This window comes from Gossypium arboreum, chromosome 11 (genome assembly GCF_025698485.1).
Source record: "Gossypium arboreum isolate Shixiya-1 chromosome 11, ASM2569848v2, whole genome shotgun sequence".
Lineage (NCBI taxonomy): Eukaryota > Viridiplantae > Streptophyta > Magnoliopsida > Malvales > Malvaceae > Gossypium > Gossypium arboreum.
This window is the reverse complement of record NC_069080.1, coordinates 13,831,711-13,858,506: the sequence shown is the minus strand read 5'-3', so window position 1 is coordinate 13,858,506 and position 26,796 is coordinate 13,831,711. Positions and strand designations below refer to the sequence as shown.

The 26,796-nt window shown below is 33.8% G+C and overlaps 1 protein-coding gene and 2 long non-coding RNA genes across 3 annotated transcripts; all 3 read right to left on the bottom strand.

The window, feature by feature from the left end:
- Window positions 1-361: 361 nt before the first annotated feature.
- LOC128283757 (uncharacterized) lies at window positions 362-1,768 on the bottom strand. Its single transcript, XR_008274166.1, has 2 exons — window positions 1,595-1,768; window positions 362-635 (listed from the first exon to the last, which is right to left on the bottom strand). It is a non-coding gene; the product is annotated as an uncharacterized LOC128283757 (long non-coding RNA).
- A 3,610-nt stretch (window positions 1,769-5,378) lies between these two features.
- On the bottom strand, window positions 5,379-9,783 carry LOC108474098 (ribosome-recycling factor, chloroplastic). The gene is made up of 11 exons (XM_017776003.2): window positions 9,525-9,783; window positions 9,278-9,431; window positions 9,080-9,149; window positions 8,892-8,987; window positions 8,497-8,594; window positions 8,060-8,171; window positions 7,237-7,278; window positions 6,758-6,814; window positions 6,590-6,640; window positions 5,974-6,030; window positions 5,379-5,815 (listed from the first exon to the last, which is right to left on the bottom strand). The coding sequence occupies exons 1-11, from the start codon at window positions 9,598-9,600 to the stop codon at window positions 5,798-5,800; spliced, it is 831 nt and encodes a 276-aa protein (XP_017631492.1). The 5' UTR covers window positions 9,601-9,783; the 3' UTR covers window positions 5,379-5,797.
- Window positions 9,784-18,005: 8,222 nt separating this feature from the next.
- Window positions 18,006-19,233, bottom strand: LOC128284036 (uncharacterized). The gene is made up of 3 exons (XR_008274335.1): window positions 19,121-19,233; window positions 18,604-18,686; window positions 18,006-18,087 (listed from the first exon to the last, which is right to left on the bottom strand). It is a non-coding gene; the product is annotated as an uncharacterized LOC128284036 (long non-coding RNA).
- Window positions 19,234-26,796: the final 7,563 nt, after the last annotated feature.

The following is a 26,796-nucleotide window of genomic DNA, read 5'->3' as shown; positions in this document are numbered from 1 at the left end:
CAAAGCCTCATCGGATAGTTCAAGCAATATTTGACACCCAGTGTCTCATCGGCCTAGCCAAGTAAAGTTGGTACCAGTACCTCATCGAATCTATCCGAAGAAATATAGTGACACCAGTGTCTCATCGACTCGAGGTCGAAGAATCCTGAACACTTCCAATCCTATGGCATGCCAACTATATCCGACTCAGCCCGATCATCATTAATAGGGTATTCAATTCACTTTCAATTTTTTCAATCAATACACATTTTAATTAATCACATAAATTCATAATTCAATACAATTCAATTCACTTTTCAATAACAAATATCCAAATATCACAAATCTCATATTTAAAATTTTCAAACAATTTATATTTCGATTCAATTCAAATAATCAATATATATTCAATATTCAATATATATATCTATATATATATACGCCAATTCAATCAATATAAATTCAATAAATTCATCACATACTATATCAATCCATTTCATTTGCAAAACACAATAATTCTTACTTCAAAACACTTAATATACATATTAAGAAATAAATTCAACAATTAAGTATTAGGTTCGGATTATAAAAATACAAACCGTAATTTTTGAGCTAACTCTCGTTGACTTTGTCTTGTCCTTTCTTAGCCGAGATTTCTGGTACCACATTGACTACGAAATTAATACAATTCATAATCATTAATACATTACTAATTCATATCTTGAGTTATAGAATTCTAAATTAAGATCCGCTAATTTTTCCTGAAACTAGACTCACAAATCTTCTTACAATAAAATTTTCAGAATTTTTGGTTTAGCCATTAAGTACAGTTTATTCTTTAAATTCACCCCTATTCTGCTGTCTGACAGTTTCGTCCATTCTTCACTAAAAATTAATTATCTCACAGTACAGAACTCGGATAACATTCTCGTTGATTTCTAAAAAAAAGACTCATTAGGGATTCTAAACATATAACTTTAAGCCTCTAATTATTTTTATTCAATTTTGGTGATTTTCCAAAGTCAGAACAGGGAACCCAAATTCATTCTGACCTTGTCTCACAAAATTCATTATATCTCATAATTTACAATTCAATTGCTTATATCGTTTCTTCTATAAGAAACTAGACTCAATAATATTTAATTTCATATTTTATTCATCCTCTAATTCAATTTCTACAATTTTGGTGATTTTTCAAACTTAAACTACTGCTGCTGTCCAAAATAGTCTTAGTACAAAATGTTGATTTACTTTAATTTCAATTTAATTCTAACTAAATTCACTTACTTTTCTATCTTAATTCATACTTTATTTCTATTCAAATTTCATCCATACTCTCATTTAAATATTAAATTTCCAGCATACTTTCCTAATTTCAAAATTTCATCAATTTAGTCCCTACAACATAAAACTTATAACTTACTTTACAATTTGATCCTATTATCAATTCTAGCTTGAAATTTACTCAATTAAACCCTTAATTCACTATTTTATTCAACATGAACTATATTTGAAAATCTATAAACTCTCAAAATATCAACTTAATTTCATCAAAGTCTTGTTCCAAAGCTTCTAAAACATCAAAATTTAAGAAGAAATGACTTAATTGACTTACCAAATTAAACTTTGAGCCTTGAAACCCAAATTTTCCTTTTTCTTTTTCTTTCTTTCTTTCTCCCATGTTTCTTCTCTGTTTCGTTTGCTTTCATTCTGTTTCTTATGTTTCTTTACTTATTTATATAATATAATATATAATATAATATACTATAATATAATAATAATTTAATATATATTTTAACACATAAAAATCTCAGATTTTTATGTTTATGTCGCCTCACTTAGGACAAATGGCATAATTGTCATTTTGGTCCTCTTCATTTTCTTTTAATCTACAATTCAACTTTCATCCTTTATTCAATTTAGTCATTTTTCCTAATTACTCTTAATTAAACTAAATTTACTTAATTAAACTCTAATTAACCACTCAATTGACTTCGTAAATATTTTTAATAAATATTTACGAATCCATTTTTCAGAAACGGAGACCCGAAAATACACTTTTTCGGTAACGGTAAAATTCGGGTCGTTACAGTGTGGAACTTGCAAGAAAATAGAGACGACATTGTGATGACAAGTTCGCCATGTCACAACGTGGAAACCCCAACGTCGCGACGACAATTTATAAATTTTTATGAACTTTACAGTTTGGCCTTTGATCAATTGTGGATGTTTTAATGAACTCCTTTAACTCATTATTAGTTCTATCGTAAATTCAATTATTACTAAAATGAGTTAATCATTTACATCAATTAAATAATATGATAAATTGATCTAAAATTTTCAGTAGCTACTTCGACAATGAATGTGACATCATGATGTCTTGACTCGATGATCGGGTCGGATATAGGGGTGTTACACCTAGGTTGTATGGGCACTTTTTAGTGTAAAATTAATGCTAGTAATGGCTCTAATTCATCCCCAGCGGTAAGATTTGAGTTTCTTGGTATAAATACAAGTCAAGAACATAACAAGGCACAATAGATATCCATGCATCAAACACAAAATAATCAATTTTACTTCTTTATTTTATTCATTCTCTTGTACATATTCCATGAAAGCTTATTATAATATATTTTATCATTATGTTTTCATTATATTTAAAACTTCAACTTGCAAACACACACCTACTAGAGGTTGATCACTTGTTTGCTCTTTCTCATTGTAATTATAGAGGGTACTTAATGTTTTTATATAGAAAACTAGGGGGATGGTTTTATCTTAGCCTCGTGAAAAAGATAAAAATTATCATTTTCATGGTCACTCCGCACATGCTTGTCCAATATTGAGAAAGATTCAATATAAAATTGAATAATTATGGGTTCCTAAGGGAACAAGAGACTTAGTAACTAATATTCAAGGACCCAAAGAGATTTGGGTACCAAAATCTAAGTATCTTTTGTAAGTGTGTTAGAGTATTGAAGAGCAAAGTACAAGAACTTGGATGCTCTAGACACATAAAGAAGGTGAATAAAGGTTACACATGATTAATTATATTTTATTTGTTGCCTATAATGGTTGTACTTCTAAGCATGATTTTAGTTTGAGTTTAGAGATATCCTTAGAGTGCGTGTATGTTAGAAGATTGCATTTAGGACACATCACATGCTTGCACATCGTAGGAGGAGAAAGCAAAGCTAAATAATTTTTTAAGTTTAAATTTGTTTTTGAAAATCATTTTTGCAAATGAAATTTTTAAGTTTGTTTAAGGAAGTTATTTAGAAGAAACTAATTTGAACATGTTGAGAATTTTGTTTTGAGCTTGCTTAGATAAATAAATTTAACAAACTTGTAATAATTTGAGATTTGATGTTTTAAACGCAAGTTTGTAGGTCTTTTAGTGTTTAAATGATCATGTTTTGATTTGAGAAATTATAGGACATTGAAACCATTTAGAAATAATTAAAATATGGGATAAAACTTCACGGTTCAAAGAGCTTGGAAAGATATATTAACATAATTGTTCATTTAGAGTACAATTTTAAGGAAATGTGCTTTCAAGATTTGATTTTTAGTTTGCCTTGTTTATTTGGTCGATTGATCACTTGAACAATTTTGTTTGATTATTTGGAAGTTGTTGAAAAGATTCAAGTTTATTGAAAACGAACTGATCAAGTTTCGATTACCTTAATGTCCATTTACATACCAAATATTAGTTTTAAAGACTTAAAGTTGAGTTTTGCTCAATCCATACAGATATTGTACATTATAATGTAAATTTGTGTTTATAGGTAGCCTAGGATCATATAGGTTGCACATAGTTGATTTTATATGCAAATATGTTTGGAGCATGTAACTTGTGCTTAATATGATATTTGCTGAGTATGTATGTCTTATTTTAACATATTTGAACAATTAGTGCTTTGGTTTAATAGGCTTTTTTATCACACCAAGGTAGTCACCTAATAATTCTTTGACTCAAGCATGTTTGTACTCTTGTTTTAGATTGTTTACAATTTTTAGTATCATACACATGTTGGAATACTTTTTATAGGTTTTAAGATCTTTGTATGGAAATTTAGGCATGTTTAAACTGCATTTTCCTGCACTTTTGTTGCAAGGTATCGATACATGTTATCAAGTGTCGATACCCCTATTCAAAAAGTGACCAGTACTAATAACCAGTATTAATACCGTTTTAGAAGGTATAGATATCTCTATCCCATAGTTTTTAGGTGCTTTTTTTTGTGTTTTAAGATGCATACAAGTATATTCAAATCATATTTATGCACATAATTGGGAGAGTATCTTAAATTGAAAGTCTGAAATTGAAAATGTTTTGTATGTTAATGTTGCTGAAAATCTTTTGGCTTTTCATGAAAATACGAGACTAAAGATACGTTCATTTGAATCTTTTAAACTTGGTTGAAAATATTCAAAATGATCAAAAATACTTTTATATTACTTTGGTGCATATCTAAACATATATGTTGATTCAAGAATTCCGTTAGAGGCCATGAACTTACATCGTATATGGCATTGCAACAAAGAGGGAAGTAGATAATGAGGTTGCATTGTTGATAGAGCTCTCAATATTATTCTTTAGGTAAACTACAAAAATAGTCATTTTTATTTGACTTAGATTACATTTTAGTCACTTATATTTAAAATGTTACATTTTAATCATTTACGTTATCATTTTGTTATAAAGTGATCACTCTACCATTAAGCTCCGTTACCTCCCTAACAATGGTCCTACGTTACAATCTAAATAAATTTTAAATGCCAACGTGGATATCCTACATGGTACTCCAAATTAGTTAGGAAGGTAACGGAGTTTAACAGTAGAGTGGCCACTTCGTAACAAAACGATAACGTAAGTGACTAAAACGTAACATTTCAATTAAAAGTGACTAAAATATAATTTAAGTCAAACAAAAATGACTATTTTTACAGTTTACCCTTATTCTTTAAAAGAATTTATTGCAGATTTTGCCTACTGGTTTTTGGTGTTTGGACCATTCAGTAGTAGCGGCGGAAAGAGAGATTCTTAGCGCAATAAAAGCATTCCTTGGAATATCTTTTATTCAAAGCGAGAAAATTTGATCCATTATCCATAGCATAGATGCATTCGGGAAAAAACACATCAGTTTTTGCAGGACATGCATATGAAATGGAAAATAGAGAATGGATTGCAATAAATACCAACTTTAATGAAGTGCACACAATTGTCAAATTTCCCTACTATTTCTCTGCGACATCAAAACAAAATGAAGAGCAGTTAACGTGGATGGTGATACATCACATGACAATCAGATTGCTTTAACCTGAATTCTCAGATTACCAGGCATGCTGGGCTACCAATTCTACAATAAGATTCCATACACAGGGAACACCAACAGTAGGATTCAAGGCATCGATGCACGACTGAAAGTCTATTGAGTAATTTCAAGCATCATCTTTATGAAATTTACACGCCATTCTCAAACTTGGCCCTGCTCCACATAGTTCCCATACAACTACCTCGTACACACAACACAAAAAAACCAAGGCCAGTAGGCTCTGTTCGGCTACTTGTACACCACTGAGCTCTCATAAACACTAAAAAATTTTAAGCAGAGGTGATGCATTTTGTTTTTTTTTTTCCCACTTCGATCCAAAACAAGATATCTACCCATAACATATTAACTTTCAACATGCTCTTCTGCAAGTAAGATATAAATACTATGCACCAAAGTAAAGCAAAGACAACCAGTTTATTTTTCTTTTCGTCTCGATAGAAATGGAAGATCAACACGTTACATCTTTGTACAAACAAACACTAGACCGTCAGCAACTCCTGAAAGACAAGAAAAAGCAAGATAAACATATAAAACATCAGTTTACTACACACGAGCATTAGGACAATTTGAAGCAAAAAAGAAAAGGCAAGGCAAAGAAAGTGGTCTTTGAGCAAAAAGGGAAAACAATGGACTTGTTTCTTTTGACAAAGCATACCTTCTCCTTCTGCTTGTAGACGCTATCAATCTTCTTCATATACTCATCTGTGAGTTTCTGCATGAGGAGAAAGATTTCACAAACTTGGGCACTGATGGGAACATGCAGCCCCCAAATTGACTTATCAATCAGAACAGATATTTACATGCATGATTGCATACGCACCGATGCAAAAACACGTTTATTGCGCATGGAGTTATGAACAGAAAAGAAATAGAAGAAAATAAGAAGCCCCTGGAGAGTACATTTTAAGGGCTACCTCCAAAACAGGGAGTTGTCAAAACTTCAGAGATATAAAGAGGGACTTTGGAAGGTAACAGTACCACTACCTACAAATAAGCCATTGGAAATATGCAGGAAAGTTGAATTTGGTAAAACGAATTGTTGTGACTTAATTACTTTAATAATGACTTTTAGATGAAATCATAAAACCCAAGTAGCAAAGGGCCCCATACATTGTGGATCACCTAGGCACTATCATCCAAGCCATTTAGTGCTAATTGGTCTTGTAACCAAAAAGCAATTGCATATTGTTCAGCCTTATAGGGGCAAAAACATTTGTTGCCTTGACTTTGTTTAAGAGAGAGAGAGAGAGAGAGGTAAAATCTTAAGTCACCTGCAAATCACTTGATAAGTCCTTCACATTGTCTTCAGACAGTTTTTTCTCCTAGATAAAATTAGAAAACAATATCAAGAAAAGATTATCAAGAAAACACAAACAAGGGAAAAGAAAGTAAAGCAAGAAGCAAAAGTGCAAAGGAAGGAGAGCTGTAAAGATACAAGCCTTCTCAAGTTTTTCATAGGCTTTAAGGGCATCTCTTCTTATATTCCTCACTGCCACCTATAACAAGTAATCAACAAAGATAATTTAAGTAAATCAGTAACCAAATTTAGACACCATTAAATTATTAACCCAAGGAATGCATGCATTTAGAAACTTGTGCCTCAATACAACTCAACACTTGCATATGCTTACAGCAATTATAATCCATTCAGGATTTTTACCCCTAAACCAAATTTAAAGGTTTTTGACGAAGAAAACCCAATTTTAAGTTGAATATCTCCAATTATTGTTGCTTTCATTGCCTTTTTCTTTTTGCTGAATACCCGCACTCTTTTTCAGGATAATTGAGGATACATCATTCTTGAGCTTAAATATCCCAAAAGCTTGTTTGGAGAGAGAGAGCGTGTGTGTGTAATGAAAAACTAAGCATAAAGTGTAGTGCCTGCAATCCAAACCAAAATTACAAAAGCTTAAAGTACCTTCCCTTCTTCAGCTTGTTTGGCCACAACTTTCGACAATTCCTGCAATCATGTAAAATATAAAGAAACCCAGTAATCAAACTTTCTAGAAATCATGCTAAAGAAACTTTGCTAAGTACGTCTCAAGAGAATACAATATCCTAAATATTAGCAAATTAAATCTAACCATCATTGCTTTCATTTTATCTACTAGAAAAAAGTATGGCTTGCCAACATTTTTCTTAGGAAAATCCAAAACAATTTTCCACTGTGCTAATAACCATATTTGCAAACTCTTTGAAGTAGCCCCAGGAACTCAGGTAACAGAATATTTGCACTTGATATAATGCATTGTTAGGGCAGCAAAATCCACAAAATGAAGAGTCTGTTTTACAGCAAGCCTCAGTACTAGAATGTCACAAGCTTCACAAAATAAAAAAGAAATTCCAATGGCCATGTGTAAAGCAGAAATAAATAATGCCATTGCAAGCAATTATATAATGTTCATGCTAACTCACTCCATTATGACATTCAGAAGTGTGAAAGTTCAATATACAGGGGAAGAAGTGAGGCATAGACCAACAGAGAGAGATAAATATACACATGATATGGAAATTTTTCATGAAATAACAGCAAAAGTAAACTCCAAAAGGTACGTATAGTTGCAGGCAGCATTACCCTACCACTTAGGAAGACAAAAAAGACCTCAAGAATAAAAATATTATAAATGCAAATAATAAACTTATGAACATGATATAATATAATAAATAACTTTGGAAACAGAAATGCTATAAAAACACTTTTTGTCACCCACATGCCAAATATCAAGAAAAATGGCTGATACCTTTCTTCTTTCAGTTGTCAGTTGAGGGAGAGACAAGCGAATGACTTCACCATCATTGTTTGGAGTCATACCAAGATCAGAGTTAACTATAGCTTTCTCTATAGCCTTTAAGCTGAAAAATATTACATGTCAAAACATATTATCAGTTATTCAGAGAAAGCATATAGAATTCTAGATGCTTTCATGGGGCACTCTTGCAAATAGAGGTAAGAGGATATCAATTTTCCGTCTCTTAGAAAAGTTTGACAATATATGAACAAACATACAATGCATGAATAGCTTTGACTTTTATTTCTATACCTTTTCAAAAAAGCAAGTTGTGAGAGCGCATAATTCATAAATGTTTACCATATATATCGCAGAAGATGAATCAAGCATACCACATACACCAGAAACAAATCTTTACTAATGTTTATCAGCTCGGTCTTATACCATACCTGGATTTGTCAAAGGGCTGAATCAATAGAGAACTTGACTCAGGAGTACTGATTTGAGCAATACTCTTTAAGCTGACCGGAGTTCCATAATATTCCACCTAAAACAGCACACAATTAAAGTAAACCTTTCTAAGAAAAAGATGAATTTTAGCTTTATAAAAAATTAGTAAACTTTGGCATCTTACATGTATATCATTAGCTATATCGGCTAATGAATATCAAGCAATATATCCTTCTTTGAGCGGTCTCAAATTGAATCCCGAGAATACAATATAAGATTCAGCAATTCCAAAATATTTTACATAGTCCTAACCATGGTTTTTGCAAACCATTTTCCAGAATAGCTTGTTCAAAATCCCAATATAAACCATGTGAACTTGTAAAAGATTTCATACCTCAACTTTGTCAAGCATTGATGGGTTTGCCCTCCCTGTCCTTATGGAATTGAAATTCGCTCTAACCGTCTCAATTGTCTTCTCCATTCTTTCTTTCTAATTAAAAAGGAAAAAAGGAAAAACTTAATTCCAATACCACCCAATTTGTGTAAAATCGTTTCTAGCTTCGGTTGAATTTATACACTCACAACATCTTTCTCAATGGAAGATTTCTCTGCTTCGATTTCTTCAATAGTTGCGCACTTCACGAGTCCAACTCTACACATTCCAACACGATACAAATATTAAAATGAAACAAAAGAGCGAAACCCAAAGCTATGCTATCCTAGAATTTCTCTGTAGCATTTCTTCAAACACATAAGAAGTATTTTCAGCAACAAACTTGCCTCTTACGTAGCAAATGTTTAACAACGACGCGTTTGCCGGATGATTTAACGGCGACGTGACGAATACTGGCGTAGCTCGCAGCCGAGCTCCACGAGTGCGCACTAACATTGATGAAATGACACTTCACGCGACCGAATCCCTCCTGGGCACAATCTGAAAGGGGAAAAACTTGTCTCGTCAAAGCACAGTGCTAGCTAACGAGAAAAAGAAAGGCTAAAAAGAAGAAAAAAAGAAATAAGAGAGAACCTGAATGAGTGAGGAAAGACTTGGGAGGATTAAGATTGGGCCTGAAAAGGGTAGTGGAAGAAAAGGACGCTGCCATTTCAAAGTAGAAATAGGTGTTTAAAGTAGAGAACTTGGTCTTGGCTTGTCAACCACCTAAGAAAGGAGGGAAGAAAGGGTGGATGAGGATAAGAACTTTTCGCTCTTAAACGCTTAGTTTGGAGTTTCGTTTGGTTAGACGTCTAAGTTCATTCATCACCAAATCGGCTTTTAATTTACCTGTGTGGACCGGTCTATCGTTGCGGGTTCGGGTATACTATATCTTTCTTCGGCTGAGCCCTTATATTTATTTAAGGTCAAATTCTGTTATTAGACTCTGTTTTTTGTGTAAGTTATGAATTTAGTACCTATACTTTAATTTAGTAATTTTCAGTTCCTATACTTTTAGAATTTAAATGTTTTAGTTTTATCCGAATGATAACTATTAAATTCATTCAGTTCTGTTATTTTGAAAATTTGACGTGTCAAACATATTATCACATGTAACATGCTATGTTTGTTTGTTATTTTCACATATTACTCACAAAAAATTAATTAATAGATTTAACGATTGTAATTTGTATTAAGACTAAAAATTTGAAATTCAAAAAATATAGCCACTGAGAATGATCCAATCAGTGAACGTGGATTAAATTTATAACTTTGGGCATAAAACATGACTAATAATATAATTTAACCAAATAGATTTAATTGTTTCGTAGGGTCAAGACTAAAATTGATAAAATTAAAGTGTAAGTACTAGATCCATAATTTACACAAAGTATAGGGTCTAATAACATAATTTGACCTTTTTTAATTAATGGATGGTAAAGTAAATGTAATTTTTTTTTAAATAGGACCTATAGCCTAACCAAACAGGTCACTTATTCGTCGATATGACCAGTCCAACTGGTCCGCTTAAAATAAAAATTCAAAACAAATCAAAAATAGAAATATCAATTTAATCAATTTTTAGTTGGCTCAACTGCTAATTTAATTAATTTATACCGATTTTTTATCTAACCGATTTAAATTTATTTTTTGGATCGATCCCCGACCCATATTCAATCCAACTAACTAATCCAATTCAATTCAAATAGCAATGAGGAAAGGGTCTTATAGTTAATTTCGGCATCTTGACTGCCTAAACCAACCTAGGTTAAACCAATTATATCATAGTCCTTTCGTACTATATACATCGTAAGCCTAACCAATAAAAATAATCTAAATCATTTTTAGTTACATTTAAGCATTTTTTTTTACTTTAACAAATAAAAATAAAAGTACCATTCCAAAATAAATACTGTAGAGGCTTGTATTAAAATTTTAATTACATTTTGTCTTTTTTATTGTGACACTTTATATCTGATTTAATTATTAAATTTAAATATAAGATGTCATATTATATTACTGAAACAATTCACTCTCTCTTTTGCTTTTTATATTATTTATTTATTTAAAACGCAATAGTAAAATTAATTGATTTAAAATTTTAACAGCATTTATACTTATTCTATGGAAGACCGACATGTAAATTCAATTTTGCAATATATCAAATTTTCTTCCAAATCAATTCTTAATACTTCAATTTTCTTTATCGTACCATAAAGCTAGATTTCCATACTTACTTTTCGTCAAAATATTAACTTATAAATACTTAACAAAAATATTTAAATTCAACCCAAAACATAATATTATATATATATATATATATATATATATATATATGCGCCTAGGTATATGCCATTATATTAACTGAGTTTAACAACAAAATTTTTATTTTACCAATACTTGTTTGAGGTGAACTTTAATGCTTTGGATGCTGCTGATGACTTCCTACCAACTCTAACTACCTGTGCACGAAAAGTAAACAACTGTGTACTAAGTATTTTATGCTGAGTGATGTTAATAACATATAGATCATTAAAGTGTTAAACAATACTATTTTGATAATAAATAGAACTTAATATCATTACAAAGAAATTTCCAATAATTAGAAATTTTCATATCATAAAATCTATCATATCCAATGATAAGATAATAGTTTTAAACTAATATAAAATCCCACAATCATCTTTATTCACTAAAGTCAAATTTTCAAAATCCACCATTATTTCACTTTTCTTTTTATTTAGCTCTCATACTAAAGTTTAAATTTATGATTGGATACATGAATCCATCATTCCAAGTTGTTCAGCAGTGATGACTATTAGAGTAGTCCATAACCCTCCAGGAATTGGGACTACCCATAACCATCTGAAAAATTGGGGCTAATAATATTAATAACTATTGGCACATATATGTAAAACAAGTTTTAAATATTTAAATTTTTTTTTTTAAAGAAAACATAACTTATACTTAAATTTTAGAGGAAAAAACAATCTTTTCTTGCCAGGTTAAAATATGAAGATGAGAAAATATATGCATCTTTTTTTTTCCTTTTTTATGTATTATTATATCACTTATTAAAATATTATTACTGTCGACCTTTTTTTGAAATCGCCTTTTCGTTAAAAAAACAAAAAATGAGAGTCACCACCAATCTTTTTTATTAAGTGTGATCGGGTAACCTCGTAGTTTGATCGTTTTAATAAGATGTTCAGTTTATTAAAACAATATTTTTCGGTCTAAAAAATTCAGAAAATAGGTTCGGGAGTTAGTTCCGTACGAAGAAGGATTAGCACTCTCGTAACGCCCAAAATTGATACCTAATTGATTAATTCATGTCTTAGTGTCGAAAGTCGAAACTTGAAAATTATTTAAAATAAGATCCCTCTTTGGACTAATGTTAATTTTACCTAAAAATTGCTTGAATAAATCGAAAAGTATGTTTATGACCCTCTCATCTCGAGGCAACGAAATGTCACATCTCGTAAGTTAGGATACGAAACTTTGAAATCTGTAGCACCCCAAACCCGGCCCAGACGTTATGGCCGGATCCGACATGCCACATCGAAGCGTTCAAAACATTTTATATTGTTGATCCAGAAAAACCTACTTAGTGTTTTAAAAGATAATTTCATTATAGGTTAAAGTGAATGGAAGTCATGCACCGTAGGAAACCGGAAAAGAGGAGGTGAGTCTATCGGACTACTTAAGTACCAAGCTCCTTCGGATCCAATCCTGACATGCACACCACTATTGCCACACCTTAACGTCATGTATATTTCTAGGAAACCAATTTGATTAAGTCATTTTTAGTAAAAGTGATTAATTTTGGAAAATACTTTCATTGCGGAAGCTTTGCTTGTTGTCGTGTTATTTTGAAATCAATTGTTTTTTTTTTTTGAAAACACGCCTAAAGCTATCCAATTTCAACAATTAAAATAAGTAATACCTATCTTAGTAATACATATTAAAACCATCAAAATAATTAAGCGGCTTTATTACATTTAAAACCCAAACCTCAACGTAAATAATAGGATGTCCAGTTCACGAAGAAAACCAAACTTTGAGCGGGTGGCCACTCAAATTCCCTCACGACTCCAAGCCCACTATGGTTGGGGATTTCTGCATGAATGAAAATAAAAGGGTGAGTTTGGGGAAACTCAGTGTAAGGAAAACCCATTCAAAGCCTAAGTCACTCAAGCCTATTGGGCCTAAGCCCATTCAGTAATATGATGGTCTTGGACGAGTCCTTTTCAGATTACAATAAACGGGCCTTAGCCCTTATTTAGATAACAGATATGGCCCATAGGCCCATTTCAAAATACATGCAACATCAATAACATATGCAAGCCCATTTGGGAGACTACTCAACCCACCAACCATTACACTCCACCCGTACCATTTCTACACTCCATATGGGGAATAACTCAACCCACCCACCCAACACTCCACGATTCTTGACCTTGCTTTGCTCGGTTAATAGTAAATTGACGAAAGCCTCCAAAGACGTGGACAAGCCACTTTCAGTACTTCCTCCGTCAATATCCCAATCCCATGCATCGATAATAACAACATGGCATGCGATAAATAACAACATCAAACATGCATTTAGGTCAATTTAACCCTAGGGTATTTCTAATTTATCTACTAGGGGTAAACCGTAAATTTTCCACTTTTAAAGGTATTTCAGTAATTTATCTATTTTAGGGTTTTCATGCATATTCCTACTTTTCACGTACTAACAGAATCACGTACCGAGGGTTCTTACCGAATTGGGCCCGTTGGCCCATGAACCCGATCTTTGTCCCATTAAGCCCAAATTATCAAAATGTACGAAATCGCGCGTACTGTAGTTTATTACTTTAGATTACCAAATATACAAACCTAACTATCTTACGAGCATTCGCACATTCGCAAATTCCCAAAATACCGACTTTTCGGCATTTCGGCTTTTCGACTTTTGCCAATCTAGTCTATGAGAGGGTGTCAGTTACACACCTGTTTGCGACGATATCTTGTGAGATCCACACACGAACGCCTACAATTGGATTACTAACACATTAATCTAACTATTCAAATACGAACTACGATTAACCCCTTACAATATTCGCCAACCACACCTACAGATCATAGTAAGCTTATAAGAAATCAATAAGCAACTCATTAACAAATTTTTGTCAATGTTTACCACATAATCATAATCTCACTGCAAGCTGTCTTCTTGAACAATAGTCACTAAATCATTTATAACTGGAGCTACGAAACTCCAAATCAAGTGCCGTTAATTTTACCTGAAAATAGACTCATATATCTTCTATCTATAAAATTTTCAGAATTTTTGGTTTAGCCAATCAATACCAGATTTTTCTTAAAGTTTCCCATGTTTCACTGTTTGACTAATCTGACCACTCTTCATTACGAATCAAATTTCTCATTGTAAAGAATTCAAAATATGTTATCATTTATTTCATTTGAAAATAGACTCATTAAGCTTTAATTACATAATTTATTCAGCTTCTAACTCATCTCCCACAATTTATGGTGATTTTCCAAATTCACGTTACTGTTGCTGTCCCAAGCAGATTTATTACCAAACCACTCTTTCACACATAACTTGCATGCATGTTTTTTTTTTAAACATGTATATCACCAATCAATCATCACATATCTATGATTTTACTTAAGTATAATCTCCATTTCATCATTTTAAAGCACAACATATTAGCCGATTTTTCCCCTTAGTATCTAAGCACATGCATGCTCATTTGTTTGGCTCAACTTCGCATATCTTTCATTTTTCATCAAAAGAACATGAAACAACAACCATTTCCTTCATTTTAATTCATGACCAAATGCTCACAACACAACCAAAAACCAAAATATGCTTCAAGAGTTAAGGTAGAATCAAGAAGAACTCATGAACATCAAGATAGAAGCAAACTACCATGAACTTACCTTCAATTTTCTTTCCCAAGTGACCGAACATTCAAGAGCTTTCTCCTCTCCTTTCTCTTCTCTAACTTTAGCTTATGATTAACAAAGATGGACAAAACTTTGTTCTTTTCACCCCCTTTTTTTTAATAAAATTTCATATTTCATCCATTTAATTCTTTAATACAAAAGACATGAAATTCCCATCATGGAACATTTATCTAACCCATTATCATGGAACATTTACCTAACCCATTATCATGAAACATTTACCTAACCCATTATCATGGAACATTTACCTAACCCATTATCAATTTGTATCAATTTGTACCATAAATTATGGATATCAAGTGCACATTTTGTCTACAACAACATGATGGCCGGCCACTTTATGTAAAATGGGAGGTTTGTCATGCAAATCCTCCTATTTTGCACTCCTATTTATTTGGCCACTTCAATTTAGCCTATAGCATTTTCAAAAAATTTCACATAGGTCCTATTTCATAATTTCACCCCCTTTTTCTTATGGAACAAAAATTAACTAAAATTGCCGGGTTCTATCTTAAGCTTGGGCCTTCTAGAGGCCCACTAACATAATTAAACCTATGCCAACATTCACAGAATTCCCGAAAATTGGAGCGTTACAACTCTACCCCCTTAAAGAAATTTCGGCCTCGAAATTTACCTGATCCAAATAGTTGAGGGTATTGTTGACGCATAGTCTCTTCTGATTCCCAAGTAGCTTCTTCCCTTCCATGATTACGCCACAGTACTTTTACCAACGGAACCAACTTCCTTCTTAGAACTTTAACCTCTCGATCTAAAATTTGTATGGGTTCTTCCTCAAAGGTCAAATCAGTCCTTACTTCAATCTCCTTCACTGGCACAACATGTGAGGGATCTGATCGATATCGTCTTAACATAGACACATGAAAGACGTCATGGATTCTGTCTAACTCTGGTGGTAACTCTAACTAATACGCTACTGGCCCTACCCGCTTAAGAACCCGATAAGGCCCTATAAACCGCGGACTCAATTTGTCTTTCTTGCCGAATCTCAAGATCTTCTTCCAAGGTGAAACCTTTAAGAAAACCATATCCCCAACCGCGAACTCTACCTCTTTGCGCTTTAGATCCGCATACGACTTTTTTCTATCAGATGCCTCCTTTAATCGATCTCTTATCAATTTAACCTTACTTTCAGTATCTGCCACCAACTCCGGTCCAAGCACTTGTCGTTCACCCAACTCTGTCTAATACGTAGGCGTACGACATCTCCGCCCATAAAGTGCCTCATATGGAGCCATCTGAATACTTGCTTGGTAGCTGTTCTTGTATGCAAACTCTGCCAATGGCAAGTAATCCTCCCAACTCCCACTAAAATCAATGATACAACCCCTTAACATATCCTCCAAAATCTGAATAACCCTCTCCATTGTCCATCATGCGTGGGTGAAAGCGATCTTGAAATCCAAACGTGTACCCAATGCCTCCTGCAACTTCTTCCAGAACCGAGATGTAAACCTAGGGTCTCGGTCAAAAATAATCGACACTGGCACTCCATGTAGTCGCACTATCTCTGCCACATACAACCTAGCCAACTTTTGCAGGGAGTAATCAGTACGAACTGGTATGAAATGGGCAGATTTTGTTAACCTATCCACCACTACCCACACAGAATCTTTCTTGGTGGGTGTCAAAGGTAGCCCACTCACAAAGTCCATAGTGACTCTCTCCCACTTCCACAATGTAATTTTCATCGGTTACAGTAATCTAGAAGGAAATTGATGTTCAGCTTTCACTTGCTGGCATGTCAAACATTTCCCCACGAACTCCATTACTTCTTGTTTAAGCCCAGGCCACCAGTACAGTTCTCGCAAGTCGTATACAACTTATTCCCTCCAGGATGCATGGCATAAAGTCCCCCATAAGCTTCCTTCAATATTGACTATCTCAAGTCAGAGTCTTTCGGAACACAAATTCTTCCTCGGAAGCATAAAACTCCTTCAGTATTCAGTCCAAAATCCTCATTCTCACCCTTCTCAACTTGCTGAAATCGAAGAACCAACGAGTTATCCTTCAACTGTTTTTCTTTAATCTGCTCAGTCTAAATAGGTCTCACTTGCAATTCTGCTAACAGACTTCCATCATCAAATAGACTCAAACGTGCAAACAAGGCTCTCAAATCAGAAACAACCCTTCAACTCAATTCATCAACCACCACGTTAGCCTTACCTGAGTGGTTCTCAATCGAACAATCGTAATCCTTAAGCAACTCTACCCATCTTCGTTGCCTAATGTAACGTCCCCCTACCCGAGACCGTTGCCGGAGTCAAGCAGGAGACATTACAAAACTTATCATAGCACTTAAACAGTTTTCGTAGTAAACTATCCATCTGCGTCACGGTCGCTAAAAAAATCATATCTCGAGTTACGAAACTCGAAATCCAATTCCGTAAATTTTCCCTGAAACTAGAATCATATATCTACTTACTAATTTTTTTCTAGAATTTTTGGTCAGGCCAATTAGTACAGTTTATTAGAAAAAGTCTCCCCTGTTTCAGGGTTCAGCTACTCTGACCCTTGTGCACTACGAATCAAATTTCTTCCTTTACAGAAATCCAATGACTATGCCATTTGTTTCAATTAAAAATAGACTCAATAAGGAATCCATACAAATAAAGTTTGAGTCCTAATTCTTAATACACAATTTATGGTGAATTTCTAAAGTCAAAACAGGGAATCCATAAATTGTTCTAACCCTGTTTCACCAAAACGTAAATATCTCATAAAATACAACTCTTTTACCTATTTTGTTTCTTTCATATAAAAATAGATTCATTAAGCTTCAATTACATGTTTTATTCATCATCTAATTCACTTTATACTATTTTTGGTATATTTTCAAAGTTGGACTACTGTTACTGTCCAAATCTGTTTTAGTATAAAATGTTGATAACTAAGTTTACAACATCTTCATTTCTTCTCTCTACAACATTTACCAACAATTCCTCTTATTATTCTTCACTAACATATCAAAACATACCATACTTAAGGTTTTGGTAACATTTACAAAACATACCAAAATATCATTTAACAACTTAGATACTTTCAAAACAACCAAAAGACATCCTAGGTACAATGCCATTTTCCAAAAAGATAGAAACTTCACCAATTTGAGTTTGGGGATCGGCTTGTATCTTTGAGTCCTTATACTTTCGTACCTAGCCTGCGCGAAACAAACCGTCGCTGAGAATACTCTCAGTGGTATTTCTATAAACAATAGCTTAATCAACTTTAAGACATGGTAATTCAAACACATTATTGCTATTATTCAATATCAATCAGTACTTTAATAACCTTTACTTTATTTACCCTTATTAACATAACTCGGACACTAACGGATACACGAATCCAACCCACACTCCGGGATAAGCTCATAGTGCTTCATCGGAACAAATCCGGAACTTTAACATTATAGTACACAAAGTACTTCATCGGAACAAATCCGGAACTTTAACAGTAGTCGACACATAATGTCTCATCGACTCAATGTCGGAATATCCCAATACTTCCAATTCCTATGACATGTCAACTATATCCGACTAGCCCGACACTGTTAATAAGGTATTCAAAATCACATTCATTTCAATATGGTAAAAATACTTACCTCATTCACATTTTCATACAATATAAATATCAAATATAGCAATAATGATTAAGCTCGGTTTATAGAAATACAAACCACTATTTATCGAATTTAATCGATATCTTCGTTCACTTTCTCTTTTCCCTTCTTTGATGACGTATCCGGTGCTACGTTTGCTACTAACAATCATACAATTAAAATCATCAATATACTAATTCATAAAACACATTTTCACTTTCTATCAAACTTTTACAAAATTCCAATTTCGTCCTTTTTCCATTACTAATCTTTTTTCTTTAACTTAAGCTTCATATTCTCTTTTAATCAACTCATTAACAATTTCTAACTCATAAAATTCATTATAAAACATAAATTTTGAGCTCTATTCAACTTAATCCCTATTTAAACCTAACTTAGAATTCTTTTAATAAATCACTCAATTTTCACTTCTAACTTCAATTCCTATCAATTTAACCCATAAAACCTCAATTTATTCAACTAAATCAATATCTAAAATTTTCTATTTTCTTCATTTTAACCTCATACATGTAGAACTTTGAATTAGGCATCCATAAACATAAAAATCATAAGAAAATGAGCTAAAACAACTTACCAATTAAACTTTAGGGCCTTAATCCTCAAATTTCCCTTTTCTATTTCTTTCTTTCTTTCCTTCTTTCTTTCTCACGTTTGCTCTCTATAACTCTTTCTATGTTTCTTTGCTCATTATTCTTTATTCATTATACTATATTATATTATTATTAACCTATAATAAATATAAAATTAACATGTGTAATAGCTATAACATAAAATATCTTATAGCTATTACACATATATACCAACTATTACACATGTTATATCATACATTCACACACATGGTACTTAGGGTCTAATTGCTAGATTAGTCCCTTTTACTAATCTTTAATCTATAATTAAACTTTTATATCGTATGCAATTTAGTCATTATTCTAAATTCAAGCTACTTAACTTAATCAAACATTAAATAACCATTCAACTATAATTCATAAATATTTCTAATAAATATTCATGAATAAATTTCACGGAAACAGTACTCAAGACTCAATTTCCGATACCGTAACTTTCGGTTCATTACACCTAAGGTTTAACTCCTTCGGAGTTGATACTTTAGGCTCTTATGGTCCGTGTATATGATACACTTTTCTCCATATAAGTAATGTCTCTAGATTTTCAACGCGAAGATCACTGCTGCTAGTTCTAAGTCATGCGTAGGGTAGTTCGCTTCATGAGGCTTAAGCTGCCGTGAAGCATAAGCGACCACCTTACCCTCTTGCATCAGTACACATCCTAACCCCACATGCGACACATCGCTGTACACAGTGAAGTCCTTCCTAGACTCCGGTTGAATCAACATTGATGCTTCAGTCAATACCTTTTTCAAATGGTCAAAAGTCATTTCTTGACTCTCACCCGCACAAATGCTACTCCTTTCCTTAACAGTTTTGTCAATGGTACAGCAATCAGAGAAAATCCTTCTACGAACCTTCAGTAATAGCCTGTCAAACCCAGAAAAATTCGAATTTTCGATACTGATTTTGGTGGCTTCCATCCCAGAACTGCCTCAACTTTTCGAGGATCCACTCTAATTCCTTAAGTAGAAATCACATGACCTAGAAAAGCCACTTCTCGCAACCAAAATTCACACTTACTAAACTTTGCATACAGTTCCTTCTCTCTCAGCACTTGCAGCACAATACGTAGATGCTCTTCATGTTTCTCCTCGATTTCCGAGTATACCAGAATATCATCGATGAAAACTACCATGAATCGGTCCAAGGTTGGAACACTCGATTCATCAGATCCATGAAAGCGGCAGGTGCGTTCGTCAACCCAAACGGCATAACCAGGAACTCGTAATGACCATATCGAGTCCTGAATACTGTCTTATGAATATCCACTTCCTTTACCCTTAATTGACGGTATCCAGATCGAAGATCAATCTTAGAAAGTACCGAAGCTCCTCTAAGTTGGTCAAATAAATCATCAATCCTTGGTAGTGGGTATTTGTTCTTTATCGTCAGTTTGTTCAACTGGCGATAATCGATACACATGCGCATTGTCCTGTCTTTTTTTTTCACAAACAGAACCGGTGCTCCCCATGTAGACACACTAGGTCTAATGAAGCCTCTATCTAACAACTCTTAGATTTGAGCTTTCAGTTCCACTAACTCCTTTGGTGCCATTCTATAGGGTGCAATGGATACTGGAGCTGTTCCAGGCAACAAATTGATTCCAAACTCTACTTCCCGATTCGGAAGCAATCTAGGAAGTTCCTCTGGGAAAACATCTCGGAATTCCCTAACAGTCTTGACGGTATCCACAGTCAGATCCCCAGTTTCAACTTGATTTACAAAAGCCAAGTACGCCTCGCATCTCTTACGCATCAATTTCTCAGCCCTTGAAGCTGATACCACATTGGACAAGTAATCTCTTCGTTCCCCAATAATCATTACCTCCTCATCCTCAATAGTCCTTAACACCATCCTCTTAGTTGCACAATCCAGCGTTGCCCTATGCTTGGTCAGCCAATCCATCCCTAAGATCAAATTAAATTCTCCGAATGGTAACTCCATTAAGTCTCCACAGAAAATCCTACCTTGAGTTTCTAAAGGCATCTCCCTAAAGAGTTTCTCTACTTTAACTGAGTGACCTAACGGACTTATCACAGTTACCCCACACACAGTTTCCTCAAAGTGAACGCCCAATGCCCCAGAAATATCACATGTAACATATGAATGAGTTGACCCCACATCTATCAGAGCAGTATAGGGTACGTCAGAGATAAAAAACGTACCAGTTATGACATCAGGTGCGTCACCCTCATCGCGGTGATGAGCAGTATATACCAAAGTTGGCTGACGAGCCTCAGTGTTAACAGTACCCCTGCTAGGTGCCCCATGTCCATGGCCATTGCCACCGCGACCTTGGCCACGACCTCTCGACGGCGACGGTCCATCTCGCACTGGTTGCACGAGTTGCACAGCCCTTTGTTCAACCACTTGAGCCTGAGCTGGCCTCTTAGGACAATCCTTGATCTTATGTTCCTTTGATCTACAACGAAGACAAGCCCCAGAATATTTCCAACATTCCCCCAGATGCATTCTACCACAATCTCCACAAGTTTGTGGTTTAACAGTGTTTACCGGAACCGCTCGAACTGGTTCCTCCATCCTAGCTCTCTTAACATTCTGGTTTGTAGCACCAGTTGGTCCAGCATCTCTTCAGAACCGGTTTTGATCCCTGTCACAGTTCCTTTGTTCAGCTTGCTTCACCTCTTCGGCAATCTTAGCCTTTTCTACCAGTGCAGCAAAATCGCGCTCTCTCTGCGGAGCTATGAGCACCCTTAGCTCATCCCTGAGGCCATCCTGAAAGCGAACACTGTACTCGTATTCAGTAGAGACAATACCATTAGCATACCGGCTCAATCGCAGAAACTTTGCCTCATATTCAGCAAAGGTCTTACCACCTTGGGTCAGGTTCAGGAATTCCTTCCTTCGCGCATCCACATAGCTAGCTCCGACATACTTCGCCTTGAAAGACTGCTTAAACAACTCCCAAGTTACCCTCTCACCTGGGGTACCCTCTCTCACAGTGATCCACCACTGATACGCCTCATCCCGTAGCAAGGATACTGCTCCTTTTAACTTTTGCTCCACTGAACAGTCCAAGTCATTCATAATCCGCTCCGTGGCTTCCAGCCAGTACTCAGCCACATTTGGGGCTACTCCAGATACACCCCTAAAAACTTCTGCTCCGTTGGACCGAAGTCGCTCAGAAATGGACCCCCTATTCATAAGCCCGATATTAGCTCCGACCACCCTTTCCAAAACTCTTAACATGGCCTAGGACAAAGCGTCATCCCCCGCGGCCCGATCATACGACCCATTCTCATCCACCGGTGGTGGTCGTGCTACTCCAGCAGGTATGTGTTCAGAAGACGAAGATCCAGCTTAAGTATTACCTCGGCCTAAACCACGGCCTCTTCCTCGAGTAGCTCTCGTACTCATATCGATTTATCTGATTACGAATTTTATGCAGTTAGTTTACTGTTTCCACAGTTTATTACAGAATATCTTATGAACAGATAAGATTTCAGAGTTGTTCTCGCGTAACTACAGTTTAGCTACCGTCTCAGTTTCCTAGGGCTTAGTTTACCCTACAGTCTCAGTTTTATAGCCTTTACGTTACATTATCTATAGTACTATCTCTAAGGTTTAGTACTAACTACAGTACAGTTCAGTATATAAAACAGAATAGTACTTACAACCTTAGTGCTGGGGATTCAGTGTGCCACCTCATCAGTTTTCAGATAAACTCAAAAGCTTTAGGCTTTTTGAAATCCATTTTCCAAACATTTGTGTTAAAAAAAAAAGTTCGGAGATTATCTCCTTTAAACAGGAAATTTATTTTCAAAAGTCAGGTTTTTTTTTTTCAAAAAAATACCCTCTTTTTTTTTGGCATAAAGTTTTGAAAACCCTTTTTGGACCAGATCCACAGTCGAGTTATTGCAATCTAGGCTTTGATACCACTAAATGTAGCACCCCAAACCTGGCCCAGACGTTATGGCCGGATCCGACATGCCACATCAAAGCGTTCAAAACATTTTGTATTGTTGATCCAGAAAAACCTACTTAATGTTTTAAAAGATAATTTCATTATAGGTTAAAGTAAATGGAAGCTGTGCACCAGGTCGGAAACCGGAAAAGAGGAGGTGAGTCTATCGGACTACTTAAGTACCAAGCTCCCTTCAGATCCAATCCTAGACATGCACACTGTAACACCCCTAACCCGTGTCCGCTGCCAGAACAGGGTTTCGGAGCATTACTACCATTTACAGATCACCAAAAAAAATTTAAATACTTACCGATTCAATGCATCATATAAATAAATATATTACCATTCAATCAACAGTTTGACAGTTGTATAAGCATCAAACAGCAACATTGTTAGTATACTTGCACATATCTCATATAAATTCAACACTGATATATCTATTTTCTCGACATATCGCACTTGAGTTTAATAATAGTCTCAATTACATAATTTCCTTGTATCAACATATCAAAGATAATCATATATGTACATGTCATGAAACATATCATGCTCTTACCGTTTCTTCATAAGCATATATCATTCATTTCATTATATCAATATTTCATGCTCCATCATTTCCATATATTTTATGTATATTTATTAGGTAATAGCTTATATCAAACTTAACATAAATTATATTTCATGTACTTATACTTATTTCGTTTATCTATCTTCATAATTATTTCATATAACCATTTGTCATCGATACATATTACACGAATATCAATTGTTCAACAGATGCTAGGCGTCTCCGTCCACGGTCTTATTTATCTTTGACATGATGCCATAGTGTCTTTCAACTATGGTCTTACTCATTTTCTGTCATGTTGCCATGGTATCTTTCAACCATGGTCTTGTTCATTTCATATCACATTGCCATGGTATCTTTCAACCATGGTCTTACACATTCATATCGAGTTGCCATGGTATCTTTCAACCATGGTCTTACACATTTTATATCGAGTTGCCATGGTATCTTTCAACCATGGTCTTATACTCGAGTTGCCATGGTATCTTTCAACCATGGTCTTACACATTTCATATCGAGAGCACACTCCCTGAACCTCATCCTTGCAATGGGATTACCACCCGAGCTAAATCCTGCAATATAAACTCATAGAGTATTGTCGGGATTACCGGTCCGAGCTAAATCCTCTGCAACGACAATTACTCTAATGAGATTGGATCTGAATTACAGTCCGAGCTAAATTGAGACCCTAATTCGGATTACCCATCCGGGCTAAATCCATTTTACACGTATTCTTCGGAGGGCTATATCAGGATAGGATCACCCGTCCGGCTAGATCCTTTTACCGTCAATTCCTTTTCGAGATCCATCGAATTTTCTTTCATTCAACCGGATTTCTTCCCATTTTATCAAATATATCAATGTTTTATAAATTTTCATACAATGAACATTCAAATCATATTCACATCAATAACATACAATCTCAAGTATTTCAGAATATAATTCAAGTTACACGAACTTACCTCATTGATTGCTCGTGTTTATTATTTCATTATTCGATATATTTTCTTTCCATGATCAAGTCTCGTATTTGTGTCGTCCGGATCTTTATAAATAAATTTGATCATCATTTTCATTCATTTCATATTCTAATACATTTAATTAATGCTCTAGGCAAAATTACCATTTTGCCCCTAAACTTTAATTAATGACGATTTCATCCTTAGGGACGGAAAGTAAAATTCTTGCAATTTAATCCTTATTTCCAACTATTATTCTCATATATATTGATAACAGTCCATGAATTCTATAAAATATCAAAATTTTCCATAATTTCAACACTTTTCAATTTAATCCCTAAAACATGTTTTCCCGATCTTGAACTAAATTGATAATTTCGTTAATTTTTGTAATTTAAATAATAAAATAATCTATTTCATGCAATTTAGTCATTTCGACATTTTACAAAATTGCCCATAAAATTTTACTTTTATTCAATTTAGTCCACGAGCCTAAAACATGCAAATTAGCCATGCTAGATGAATATTCATACATATTTTCCTCCTCCTCCTCTCCATTCCACATCCTTAATTTATATAACATACAACAAGTAACATTATCAATAATTTCACTATTTACTTATATGTACATTCAAAACTATCCATTTGCGTCATAGTCACTAAATTATTTATATATTAAGCTACAGAACTCGAAATTAAGATCTGTTAATTTTTCCTGAAACTAGACTCACATGTATTCTTATCATAAAATTTTCAGAATTTTGGTTTAGCCAATTAGTACAGTTTATTCATTAAAGTCACCCTGTTCTGCTGTCGACAGTTCTGACCCTTCTTCACTAAAAATTAGTTATCTCCTTTTACAGAATTCAAATGATGTTCTAGTTTGTTTCTCATAAAACTAGACTCATTTAGGATTCTATAAATATAAATTTAAGCCTCTAATTATTTTTCTTCATTTTTTTATTATTTTTCAAAGTCTAAACAGGGGAACCCGAATTCATTCTGACCTTGTCTCACAAAATTCATTATATATAAAAATTTACAAATTCATTGCTTACACTGTTTCTTCTATGAGAAACTAGACTCATTAAGATTTAATTCCATATTTTTTTCATCTTCTAATCAATTTATAAAATTTATGGTGATTTTTCAAAGTTAGACTACTGCTGCTGTCCATAACTGTTTTAGTGCAAGATATTAATTACCATGTTATAACATCCTTATTTTCTTTTTCTACACCATTTCTCATCACTTTCTCTTATTTTCTCTTCACTAACATATCAAGAACATAGGACCTTATGTAATAAAACTCTACTATAACATTATTTCCATGATTTATCAACAATAACAAACTTAAAAACGTATTGAAATCTTGATGTACTTACCTTATTCTCTTGATACCAATCTTTAACTTGATTTTCTCTCTCCTCCAGCTTCTATTTCTTGAATCCAACTTGATATTCTAACTCCCCATGTTCTCCTTAACATTTCTTTCTTCCTCTCTTTCTCTCACGTTAGTTTGCATGGAAAGGAAAGATGATGAAAATTCTTCATCTTTCTTTCCTTATATACTAAATAAATAATAATAAAATAATATTAAATATCTCATAAAATATTAATAAAATAATATTTATCTAATTAATTAATTTAAAATATCATTAACATAATCATTACATTCTAGAATTCTCTCTCTTACTAATTGATCATTTTGCCCTTCATGATCTTTTAGAATTCCATCATTGAGTCATCATTTAATTTGGTAAAATTGCAATTTAGTCCCTCATAGTTCTTCACTTATTCAATTTGGTCCCAATTCATCCATTTTCCTTAGTTTCTAGATCATTCTACCCTTAAAATATTTACACTATTGGTCCTTCAACTTTTTCATATTTACACTTTAACCCTTTAAGTCTTGAGTATTTACTCTTAGGCAACAAAACTTTTCTAACTTTTACAATTTAGTCCTTTCCTGAATCAAGATATCATAATTTACTTCCCAATGTTGCCATAACTCAAAACTTCCCTTTTTATCACTTTATTTCCTTATTTTATTATATCAAGGATAATATATTACTGTAAAGATTTTCAGGGTATTACACACACCGCCATTGCCACACCTTAACGTCATGTATATTTCTAGGAAACCAATTTGATTAAGTCATTTTTAGG